General features: G+C 40.1%; 1 protein-coding gene across 2 annotated transcripts in view; it reads left to right on the top strand.

The window, feature by feature from the left end:
* Positions 1–13,182, top strand: part of LOC140373739 (semaphorin-7A) — a 113,518-nt gene that overhangs the window by 59,210 nt on the left and 41,126 nt on the right. For both annotated transcript variants that reach the window (XM_072460378.1, XM_072460379.1), the window contains 3 exons: positions 2,919–3,058; positions 4,426–4,604; positions 12,915–13,023. In XM_072460378.1, coding sequence (XP_072316479.1) covers positions 2,919–3,058; positions 4,426–4,604; positions 12,915–13,023 — 428 coding nt within the window. The remainder of the gene's footprint in view (positions 1–2,918; positions 3,059–4,425; positions 4,605–12,914; positions 13,024–13,182) is intronic.

The raw sequence follows: 13,182 nt of genomic DNA on the forward strand, positions 1-13,182 counted from the left end.
TGATGAGAGTCACTGTCCCACACTCAGAGGCTGCCGTATTTTCAGCAGCATGCTATCATCTTTTTAGCAGCTGTGAGGCCAGCTAGAAATTGTCTGCGTTCATAGATAGTTATTTTCAAATTTGTTGTGTCATTCAGTAGGATTAGCCTCTGTGTGTGGAGAATGTCTCTCTCCGTGGTATTTGACAGAGCATTGGCCACACTCTCAAAAGCAGTTGACCTCTGGGCATTGCCACACCACATGACAGAAAGTTCAATAGTATCATCTGAACCGAAGTCGCAGTATGGGTTATCTTTAACTTTCATCATATGCAGTCTCCTTGGATAGAGGCAGGACCTGTGGATACATTTATAATGGATCAATTGGTGGTTCGGCTTTCTAGACACTAGAGAAATATTGGACCAGATGTTGGCCCAATCCCAATCAGGATGCTCGTTCGGCTCTGCTTTCTAAAGTTGGGAAAATGATGTCTCAGTAATATTTTAATAATAACACAATACATTGCTTCTCTCTGTTGAGTATGGGGTGGAGAGGGGGCTTGTCTAGGGCACATCCCCATTGGACGCCATAGGCACACATTGCTGTTCATAACTGCAAATAGAAATAGGGATAAGGAAATAAGGATGAAGCTGGTAAATGTTTTCTGTGGGTCTTGAAATTGTCTTCATCCGTTTTTGTCCAATTATGTTGCTTATCGTGAGAACCCCTGGGCGTTCCCATGGAGAAAAATGTATTGGCTTTTAGTCCATTACTAACAGATTATTGTGGAAAATTGTTGATTGCAAAAAAAATAATTATAGTATTAAATTAGAATCTTATGATAACACTTTTATAGGGACCGTTGGGGCTGTCTTCCTTACTTACTTTCGCTTTCGACACTGATAACAAGCACTATGTCAAAGGTCACATCTGGCTGAATTATTGCTGTCTACAACTGAATGTTTCAAAAACAGTTTGTAAGTTCTTCTCCAAGAATCATCTTGTTCAAATATCTTTATCTCTAATCCAAATTCAAATAGTTAGGCTTATACATTGATTCCAATCTCTCCTTCAAAGACCATGCAAGAATGGTCTTTTTAAAACATTTAAAATTTCAGATTCATAAGAAACTGTCTATCATCACAATCAGCAAAAATGTATCTTAATTCAATGATTATGACTTACATCACCTACTGTCTCACCACGGGGTCCAATACACACCATTCATTCATTCATTCATTCATTTTCTATTGCTTGTTCCCATTAGGGGTCGCGGCTGACTGGAGCCTATCCCAGTGACTTTGGGCCTTAGGCGCCGGTCCAGCTGGCAACCCGGTGCAACGCTCCGCTCTTTTTTCACACTTTTTTCACAGTTATTGTGCTTTATCTTTTGTATTTTGTAAAAAAATGTCTACTTTAGTTGCACGATCGGGACACGCGCTGGAATCGCTTTAATTCAACTTGTTTCGACTTTGTTCGGCTGGATTTTTGAGTGCTTTTCGTCGTGTCGTCGTGATGTGCGCTAGCTCCGAGCTAGCCCCCCCGGCCCCACCGCGCGCCCCCCCCCCCGGCCACCGCCGCCGTACGGAACGGCGCCGGTGCGCGTTTATACAAAGGAACATGGTGGTGTGGTGAGACCGTCACCCCAGTTCAGGAACTATACTTCCTGTTCCAAAGGAGGAACTCATGAAACTGAAGGGGAAACCATCGTCTTACCCGGAGATCGTCACGTTATCCTGACGGACATCCTAATTATTCCCCTCCATCCCTTGTTGGGAAATGGGAGGTTTTGTCTATAGGAGCTTTTGTTTATAAGAGTTCTTCTATTAAGTTTTTAAACTTCGTATAATCTGTTATCTGTCTTTTTCCTCTGTATCTACCTGCGTTGTATCAATGAAATTTCACCATGTGTGGACAATAAAGGATCATCTTATTCTTATCTCATTATCCTGGAAAGTGGCCAACTCGTCGCAGAGCCAACACTCAATACACACCAATCAACCATAAAAACTCTGGAGTCATTGTACAAAAAGCACTTACAGTATTAGACAGGAAGTATTATCAACATTGCCACATCCTACCCAAATATAAATGCCTCCACCTCCTCTTTCCTCCTTTGTCACTGTCCAATCCAACACATGCCCCAGAGGCACCTCTAAACCTCCTTCAGCCAGACTCCTGTGCAGCCTCATATCACTGGAACTCAGAGCTCCAACCAGTGACAGAGGGCCCATCATTTCTCTTTGTCAGAAAACAAAAGTAGGACCTTTTTGTCCCCCCTCATTGTTCTTTCTTTTTCTTTCTTTCTTTATCAAAATAAGACTGTATAATCACATACAAAACATTTAATGTGGCCAAATATATATAACAAAATGATCTAGTGTCTCTAAAAACAGTTTTCTTTGGTTTGGCTTTTCTCCAGCAGGGGACAGACGCTTCAAACGCACCAAAAATACATATTTAACCATCACAGGGATTTACAAATATTTTTTAATAATGAATTAATAATTTAATTTTAATGGTACAGATAGTTCTAGTTGTCATCTTTTTCTCTTTTTTTCTCTTTTAAACTGTCAGAAAAATCTGTTCTATGTCCTAATTGTCTCTGCAATTATGACCTATTATGTCAGGTCATAATTAGAATAACATGAAAACCAGTCATAAAGTTGAAGTCTCTGATTAGTATTTGATGTTAATTGCTGATTTGATGTGAAGTCAGACTTTTATATGAACAAGACAGACAGTTCCATGAAACACTACTACCATTTAAACAGCAGCCATGGATCTATATTTCTTGTCACTCTGAAATATGAATTCTCTCCAACCCTCTGATGTAACCGTGATACCATGCTGCTCTTTGTTCAGATAATAGCATATTGATTGACACATGGAGAAAAGTTGAAGGAGTGAAAATGCGCGCTCACACTCTGCTCTCTCAGATCCTCAGTTTGCTGGAGCGGCCATGATCCCCACCTCCCTCCGAGACAAAGAGGAGATGTACTTCTTCTTCAGCGAGTTCAACAAGACGGCGCGGGTGGACGAGGAGCCGTACCGAGCCCGCATAGGGAGAGTCTGCATGGTAAGAGAGCATTGCCCACACATATTATTTTAGACGAAAACGTTTTACAGCTTTGTCACCCATTGCAAATTGTGTCTGGTATTTGGGGATAGAAAGTAGTATAATGGGATTTAAATGAATCTCAAACAGAACTTGACTTGAAAAACAATGTAACCTGGATAAAGCAATTGCTAAAGTTCGTCTAAATTTGGACAAAACTACATCTAATATTGCTGTTGTGTGTAGGAGGTGGGCAGGGGCCACATGCCACCCCAGTTGCAGTAAATTTGAGCTCAATAACATATCCAGTCGTGGGAGGAAAGGTTTCTCCTCAGGGTTGTCACGCCTCTTCAACCTTTGACTGGTTTGATTTCTGCCAAGGTTTTATGAGGCTATTGTAGGCTAAGGGGAAATTGTATCTTTTAAAAAAATGTTTTGGCCTCTGAAGGAAACATAGACTTTATCACTCTCAAAAGGCCTTACCTTGTAAATAAGGGCAGGGCAAGTTCCAGTTATAGCTCCTCCCTTTGGGCAGGGCCAATCTGAGCTCGGGAGAGTAAAAATGCTGCTGCTCAAACCATTTCCATTAGATTGAAAATGACTTTTTCCAATGGAAGTTGAAATGTATTGATTTCTAAAACATTGCATATAATCCCTTAATGACAAATAAGGGATTACATCAATAATGTAGGTGTTTACTTATACTAATAGGTCACTACACTAGAAATTATGTGGAGGGAAGCCCATAAATAAGCACAAATATTGATTGGATTCAGGAAAGTAGGCATTTTAATCTCAATTGAATTTTGATGAAATTGGGCCATTGCGATGAAAGTGGGCTATCTCAATGAAAGTTGGCCATTGCGATGAAAGTGGGCTATCTCTATGAGAGTGGGCTATTGCGATGAAAGTGGGCTATCTCTATGAAAGTGGGCTATCTCTTGGGCCTGAGGACTCCTGCCATGGAAACAATAAACAGTTACTTCTAGAACATACTCTTGGCAGCGGCAAAAGAAGCCATCACAAAAAAATGGATGACAGAAATTGCTCCGACAATCAAGGCCTCGACAGACATTACCTCTGACATTCAAAAAATGGAAAAACTCACATTCGACAGTGCACTGAAAATGGACCAATTTGAAGGACTGTAGATTATGTTAGACTTTTGGTTGGGTTTATGTGTGCCTTGATTTTTTCTTTCTTTCCTTTCTCACCTGTTTGATGTCTGCTTACTTGCTCTCTCTCTCTCGTTCTGTTCTTGTTCTATTGTTGTGTTTTTCATGTTTGAAAATATGCTAAACTTAAAAGAAAATGGGCAATCTCAATGAAAGTGCTCATGACAAATATTATAGCGCCTTTCTAAATGATGTTCTTGTTGATATCGCTAGGTGGATGAAGGAGGCATCAAAGCTCTGTTGGCCGACTCCTGGACCACTTTCCTGAAGGCTCGGGTCATGTGTGGAGCAGGCAACACGCAGCAGCAGTACAACAACCTCAGACAGGCTGTGGTCCTGACCGCACAAGACAAGAGGGCGGGCGTGCTCTATGGCCTCTTCTCCAACGCATGGTCAGTGCCAATTTCTACTTTTTCACTTGAAAAGATACATAAGAGCTTTTTCTTCGGTTCTCCAGCAAGTAGAGATTTTAGTAATGAGATCATGGGAAAGAATGATCAGCAGAATATGTCTTCATCAGTGGCGTGCAGTCAATCAAGGCAATCAGGGATAAGCCACTCAAATCTAAAATTACCGTGTGTCACAACTATATATGAATTGTTCTAAAACATATCCAAATAAGCCCGTTTTCCCCTCACTTCTGCTAGTGAAGCTTGGCTGAACTCACAATGTCTTTTAGTGGCCTCTACAGGCCGCTGGACAGTACTGCACAGGAAGCAGTGTTCTGCTTTAACCAAAGCGGCTCAGTCTGTGACCGTGTTCAGAGGCCCGTTCATGCTCTGCTCTCTTTTAGAACCCGAGCGGAAAGCAGCTTCTTTTAGACGTCTGCACATGCGCTCAGAGGACAACGCAGCCTCAAACCCATGGATCTATGCTCAAGCCACGCTAAATAAAACTGTGCGGGAATCAAGGATGTGTGTCGGTTTTGCCCAAACTGAGCATGTGCAGAGAAGAGAAGCAACAGCAGCGTCAAGTTTCAGCAAACTCATTTAAAAACTATCTTTTAGAGACAAATCTGTGTTTGTAGCTAAGACTCTGTTCACACATCCAATGATGAGATGTTAGTTAGAAATACAGGCAGACGGTAAACTCTGCTGTGGACTGAGACTTGTGAAAAGCAGTTACGAATTAATCACAGTGAATAATTAGTATACTCAGGTAGATAAAGCACCTTTAAAGTAAGAGATTACTGCTAGCTGCAAGCCTTCTTACAAAACGTAGAAGAAAAGTACTGATATTTAGAATTTTTGATATAATAAAATCCAAACAAATAACAATAAGTAACATGTCGGTGTAATCCCTCATTCGTCCAGGCGTGTTCCATAGTAGAAAAAGCTTCAGTTGTAGTCATCTGGACTCAGTTTGAAAAATAGACGTTTCGACTCTCATCCAAGAGTCATTGTCAATAACAGAATTTAGATCGAGAACTCCGATATTAATACTGTTCTGTGGTAAGACCCGCCCATTGGGTGGAGCCTTCCTGAAGTAGCAAGAGTTGTTTGTTTCAACAGAAACTCCCCCCTTGTATCTACCGAGCTAGCCTATTCAGAATCTTAATGGGCTATTAGAAACCTCTTTGTCTTTGTGAGACCCTGGCTCAACCACCCTGAGTACCTGATTAGCATCTACATGTCCTTGGCCTTTCTTGATTGTTCCACGATCAGAGGAGAGGACGGGAAACTCCAAATAGAAGTATATAGGAAACCTACACACACGGACCAGTATCTGCTCTTTGGTTCCAACCACCCACTACAGCACAAGCTGGGTGTGATCAGAACCTTACAACACAGAGCTCAAGGTGTGCCCACCAGCTCAGAGGGCAAGAAGAAAGAGGAAAAACTTGTCCGAAATGCCCTCTCAGCCTGTGGTTACCCCGCTTGGGCTCTCAACAGAGTGAAGAGAACCAAGAAGCAGGACAAAAGGGAAACTGAACAGAGAAGGAAGGGTGTTTCTATCCCTTATGTGTCTGGCCTGTCAGAAAAAACGCACAGAATTTTTAGACAACACGAAGTCCCTGTTTATTTTAAACCAGGAAACACTTTAAGACAAAAACTGGTTCACCCTAAGGACAAGTTGCCGACTCAAAAACAGAGCAATGTAGTTTATTCGATCCAATGCAGTGAAGAAAGCTGTAAAGAACGGTACATAGGTGAGACAAAACAGCCTCTACACAAGAGGCTCTATCAGCACAGAAGAAATACAAGTTCAGGACCACAGAGCGCCGTGCATCTCCATCTTGAAGCCTCTAATCACTCGTTTGAAGACGGTGAGGTGAAGGTTTTAAGCAGGGAGAAAAGATGGTTTGAAAGAGGAGTCAAGGAAGCTATTTTTGTTAAAAAAGAAAGACCTTCTTTAAACAGAAATGGAGGGCTCAGATTCAATCTTCCTGGTATCTATAATGGAATACTGAACCCCTGGAAAGGTAGAGGACCAGGACATTTAGATGCTAATCAGGTACTCAGGGTGGTCGAGCCAGGGTCTCACAAAGACAAAGAGGATTCTAATAGCCCATTAAGATTCTGAATAGGCTAGCTCGGTAGATACAAGGGGGGAGTTTCTGTTGAAACAAACAACTCTTTCTACTTCAGGAAGGCTCCTCCCAATGGGCGGGTCTTACCACAGAACAGTATTAATATCGGAGTTCTCGATCTAAATTCTTTTATTGACAATGACTCTTGGATGAGAGTCGAAACGTCTATTTTTCAAACTGAGTCCAGATGACTACAACTGAAGCTTTTTCTACCTAAACAATAAGTAACAGAATAATAATAGCAATAATAGGTAACGTAATACAATTTATTATACTTATCAAACTCTAATTATATTTTTTGGTTGATTAAATTATTACAGATTTAAATGACATTCCACCAATTCCAGTATTCAAACTTCCCAGGCTACAAAACATCCACACAAAAAAACAGAAATCACTGTATTTTGAGCTGTGGTGCCATCAATTTAATTACAGCAATGCCAAGACAAAACACCACTTTCTGCTAAATTAGAATCTTTCCTTCAAAATGTCTACATTGATCCTAAACAAACTTATTTCAAGCAGGAGAGCACAGTAATTGACACTAGCTCACCATCGCCTCTTCAGTCAGACTTGCACGCACACACCATTTCCCTCCATCTCTTTCAATGTGTCGTGTCAGTCATGGTTTGGGTATAATTTCTCTACAACAGCAGTTTTTCTGTGACAATCTGCCAAAGAATTGTCCTCAAAGTTTGCAAAGCTCGTAACACTGATTGCAGCTATCAGACTCATGAGATCAGTGTGGCGTCGATTACTGCCGAAGGGGCTGAGAAATTACCAGCAGTTGTAAATTGTAAAAGCAATAAGCAGTTTTGTGGGTTCAGTATTTGGTTAGACTGATACTATTGTTGTCGCATATTTGTTTTTGGAAATTGGTCCATCTCGAATTAGCGGTGGGCAGAATTTCTGTGAATTAAATTATTATCTGTTTCATCTCTATTTCATGGTTTAATCCCGATATTAGGCTTTACACAGCACCACAGCGCTAGTTTACCCGAATGTTCGGAAATCTTCTTAATTCTGATCTTTGTAGAGTTTTCTCAGAGGTGTGCTAAAAGAATCAATATTCAAAGATTATGCGAAGGACAATGAGTCACGGAGGGATAGTCAAGTCACGTCAAACTAAAAAAAAATAATTTGCAGAAGAACCAAGTGACATTTTTTACATATTTTATATTTGTCAAGGTTATTTTTGTATGTGATTATACTGCCCAATTTCAATGAAAAAGAAAAGAAAGAAAATAAAAAAAACATTTTTGGCTCTGTTCTCCGACAGTGTGTGTTTTAGTAGGGAGCTGCAGGGGGAGCTCTGTCGCTAAAGTTACTTAGTTCTGCTTTAAACACAAAAATACAAGAACATACACTCGACAAACCTAAACTTTTCGACTCTCATCAGTCATTCTCAATCTGCGAATCAAGTCAGGGAACTCAGATATTTATCCTACCCAGATAAAAGGGGTTATGATAAAACGTGTTATTGGTTTCACCAGAAACTAACCCTCTTTGTTTACTTTCAAACTAGACGCTTTGTTTCCTATCAGTCCTTTAATGGGCTATAAGCCTCCTATTGTCCCTGGCTCACTCTCCCTCCACTTTGAGTAACTGATTAGCATCCCATTTCTATTTAAGGACGGTTTGTCTTTTTTTTTAACAAAGATTGCCTCTTTAATTCCTCTTTCAAACCATCTTTTTTTCCTGCCTAGACTCTTCACCTCACTGTCTTCAATAGAGTGGTTAGTGGCTTTAAGAAGAAGATGCACAGCGCTCTGGGGTCCTGAATTTGCATGTCTACTATGCTGATAAAGACTCTTGTGAAGTCTTTCTTCACTACATTGGAAAATTGTAAATCGTAAACACAGAAAATTGTAAAGAGCGGTAAATAGGAGAGATTAAATACTGTTTTAATTTTTTGAATGTCAGTAATAATTTTGGTGCAGTCATTGATCGTTTGTTCAGTTTGTGTTATTCATTTGTTCATAATGGTCTTCTTCCCTGCCGTCAAACATATGCTCCAAAGGTATCCATTCACGGTGTCCATTGCAGGAGTTTTTGGGCCAAATACATAGTAGTAATACTGAAAATGGTCTGCAGTGATTAGTTAATCTCAGTTAAATATCTCTGAGCAACAGGACAGTTCCAGAACACATTATAATGGTGGGCCTCCTGGCTACAAGTTTACCCTGCCCCTTGTATTTCCCAGTGCGCACTTTGACACACAGTCAATGTGATGCACTTTTTTCAAACATGCTTTAGTTCTAATAATCACTGACATTAAGTTCATGTCAACTAACAATGTAACTTCACCACAGGGTATATCTGTGTTTATTACGGTCAGTGTATGTGCCTCAGGGCTAACACCTAACTGAAAACCTAAATATGATATTAAATAATTGATAAAAATAAATTTGAGAACAGGTTGATTGTGTTTTTATAAGAGCTAATTAAGATTATTGTGCTATTCTACCATAGTAAACACAGATATATCATCAGGTGAAGTGGTTGCATTGTAGGCTAGACTTTATCACGCTGTCTGTGATTATCCGCCACTCTTTGTCCACCACGTAATCTTTAAACATTGATTATTTTAGCGAGGTCTTGAGAAAACCCCATAGAGAGAGAAGTAAGACATTTGAGTCAACCGGAATTAGCCGTGCGTCATATTTTTTCAATCCTTTAAAATATCCACCTCCCACCATTTGTTTTGATTGATCAATCTTTTGCTGCAGTTTGTACCACAAAAAGTAAAAGCACTGTATTTAAGTAAGAATTTTGAATGACTTAGTACTGTAAAAATAAGACTATTGAGCGCTAGTGAATACTATGATTTTTTCTTTCACATATATGAGCCGCACCTGTCTATAAGACGTAGGTGTCCACGTTTTTGTAGGTGGGTTCGTATTTAGCTGCGGCTCGTCTTGATGATCGACGGCAGCTGAAGTGTCCAATGAGAACAACCTCGTGCAGACCAATAAGGTCAAACTTAACTGTCCATCAACACAATCAGATTTTGAATCGTTTAACACTACTGACAAAAGTTCAGTACAATTCATTATCAACATGACTACATTCAATGCCATTCTCAAATCGGGATGCAACACTTTTTCTCTTAAGTACATTTTCAAACAGGTACTTCAAAATTTATGTCGAGTTTTAATGTTCTTTTTTTTTTTTACTAGTCATTTTTTTCCCCGTCTATCTGTACCCATCCCCACCGCACCAGCAGAATCTTCAGCCTCCTCAGCCTCTCCATCCTCTCCGCTCCACCACCTCTTGTGTCCATACATAAAGGGAGGAATTTTGAGTAAAAAGGCATATAGCCATATAAGCACCAAGCTGTTTTTCCATTTCACCGCATTTGTTTATGTTCCCTGGTGAATTGTACCAAATTGCCTTGTCCATTAAGGATAAAACAAGGAAACAAAACAGAGCTAAATGTCCAATATAACGTTGAGAATAGATAAGAGTCAGAAAATGTTGTGGTGTTTCTTACCTCTCCTTAAAGAAGGGAAAGAAGGGAGCAATCTGTCAAAGGATCAAGAGTGATTTAATGATCAGTTGGCCCACACATTTGAACTCAGACAGACTGGATTTGAATGTAAATAAAGTCTAGACTATCCCTGCATCAGCCTACCCTCCCCCACAAGATGATGTCATACAACACATCAAGCTAATGTACGTGACTCACATGTCAATATTGTCCAGACTGACATGAAATCCATCATGTGTTCATGTAATTATAATATAGAAGGGAAGTCAGTCGCAAAGCATGAATCAGAATGTAAAATATGTGGCTGAATGGTAATTAATCTCACCTCACTAGCCTTTCTGTGTGGAGTTTGCATGCTTTCTCTGTGTTTGAGTGTGTGTTCTTTAGGACCTTTAAGAACCTGGACTACCTAAAGTTTAGGTAGTCCAGGTTCTTTTCTGAGTCTTGAACAGGGGTGGAATGTACCTGATTACAAATGCTCACATTGGTGTAAATGAGTAGTTTTTGGGTGAGGTTTTAAAGGTATTTCAGGGGCACAAGTGTCACAAGATTTTTGCACAAATTGACGAATTGAAGTATTATTTACTCTGCTGACCATGGGTATAAAAAAATGACAACTTCTTTGATCTTGTGGTAATAGTATTTTTGTGAGTGTGCAGTTCTGTTGTCAGCTCTTTGCTCCGACAATGAAACTCTTGCTGATTGAATGTAGTGTAGGCAACAGTGAAAAAAGTCAAAATGTTTCAATTTTCAAGGGTCGTGGTGTTAGCCCACCTGTGCTTTTTCACAAGCTTTACTTTTCTCTTGTCATCTAGTTGATGGAGACTTGTAATTTTCATGCTGTCGCAAAAAAATTGAGGCCATTACTGAGGACAGCACAAGGCTGTCTCACTGCCGTCTCTGCCTCGATCTGCTCCGACAAACATATGAAAAGACACTTTATCTCATGCTGTGATTGGCCAATGCTTTGAGAATATGCAGATTGTGGATTATCACTACTTAATTTGGCTTTAAACTGTTTATTTTATAAAAAAATTCACAAAAGACTGATCTAAAATGCTACTAAAAATATTTAAAAGTAACTACTAGCTAACACTAAGCTGGTTGATATGCCGGTGTGTGTTTAGCAAATTCCTTCAGTGTACTGTACAAAAAGGGCGACAGAGAAAGACCGTGTTCGAGCTGGCTCACAGGAGACAGGAGATGATCCGTCGCGGGGGGTTCTTAAATCGGCCAAAAATCCTTGATTATTTCTTTAAGTCCAATATTTAGAGGTGAGCATTTGCATGCAAAAGTGAAAAAAACACTAAAACGTAAAACACCTATAAGAAAAAACGAAAAAAAAAAACACTAACACGTGAAGATATAATACACCTATAATACTGAGCTATACTCCCGCACCAGTAGATAATACTGAATGGACTAAATTTGCTCACTTCACCGATCTATTCATTACATGTTCTATGTAATGATCATTGTAGAAAAAGCTTCAGTCGTAGTCATCTGGACTCAGTTAGAAAAATGATGTAATGATCAGCATTTTCAGTTGTTAAATGATGCCTGTATTTCTGACTAACATTTAATCATTAGAAACATGAACAGATCTTAAGCTTCAAACAAACTTGGCGCTGCTGTTGCTTCGCGTCTCCTCTGCACATGCCCACAACCTGCAAACATCCAAGATTCCCACACAGGTTTATTCAGCGTGGTTTGAGGCTGTGTGGTCCTCAGAGCGCATGTGGACCTCTAAAAGAAGCTGCTGTCCGCTCTGGTTCTAAAAGCTCATGTTAGAGAGCAGGCCTCTGAACACTGTGCAGCAGTGAGAGAAGAAGAACCAAGCTTCCAATGCAGTACTGCGCAGCAGCTTGTAGTGGCCACTAAAAACACAGTAATTTCCAGCTAAGCTTCAGCAGCAGAAATGAGGCTAAAACAGGTTTATTTGGATATATTTTTGGACCATTTTAAACATAGTTAGGACACACAGTCATTTTAGATTTTATTGGTCAATCACTGTTTGCCTTGATTGCCCTGACCGCACGCCACTGTCTCAAAGTAATCCTCAATCCAGGTAGTCTTGACCAAGCCTAACTGAACATTTAGATCTGGGTCGTAGGGCACTGCACTGCGGACGCTCTCTGCCCCAGACGCCTTGTGTACACTGATTGTAGTGCAGATGTGGTTCACAAGACTTTGAAAGTGCTTAAAATCACCTGAAAACACTTGATTCTGCATGACGTTCGTAAAAAATGGACCACAGTGGACTGGAATTTGTTTAACTGGCAATCTGCACCAGCACTTGTGTCAGTGTACACGAGGCATAAGTTGTCCAGACAGTTTTTCCCACGCAGCATTGAAGGATGGGTTGAATACAGAGGGCGACCTTCTGTAAAAACCAAGTGACTACTGCAAAATGAGAGATGGCAGTAGGATATAATTTTCACATAATTCATGGTTCAAATTCAATACAAGTTGATTTTAATATTGGGTGGCAACAAGGTCATTTAAATACTTGGTTCTTTATTTGCATATCCTTGATAACGTTCATGTCTTGAGTATTTGTTATAAGGTGATACAATTGCTTATTACAAATAAAAGCACATTTTGCAAGAATTCTGATCTTAAATGAAAATAGGAATGTCATTGCTGAATGCATTGTAACTCCTCTTCTCTGTTCTGATTCAGGGGAAAGACGGTGATTTGTGCCTACTCCATTGAAGACATAGATCGGGCCTTCTCTACGTCCAAGCTCAAAGGCTACAGCAGTCCATTAAGCGGAGTGCGCCCCGGCATGGTAATCTATTCTCCCCTCTTCTGCTCTCAACACCGAACATAAAAGCATAGCAATTTGAAGATTTCTGCTAAAGGTGGAGACAAACTTTCTAAGGGTGATTCTCAGCACGGCTATGCTGTTCACTATTTTTAATAGAAATGCCCAACCAGAAACTGCAAC

Source organism: Eucyclogobius newberryi, unplaced genomic scaffold, assembly GCF_026437365.1.
Source record: "Eucyclogobius newberryi isolate DKJ021-1_F unplaced genomic scaffold, fEucNew1.0.hap1 SCAF_3, whole genome shotgun sequence".
NCBI classification, from domain to species: Eukaryota; Metazoa; Chordata; class Actinopteri; order Gobiiformes; family Gobiidae; genus Eucyclogobius; species Eucyclogobius newberryi.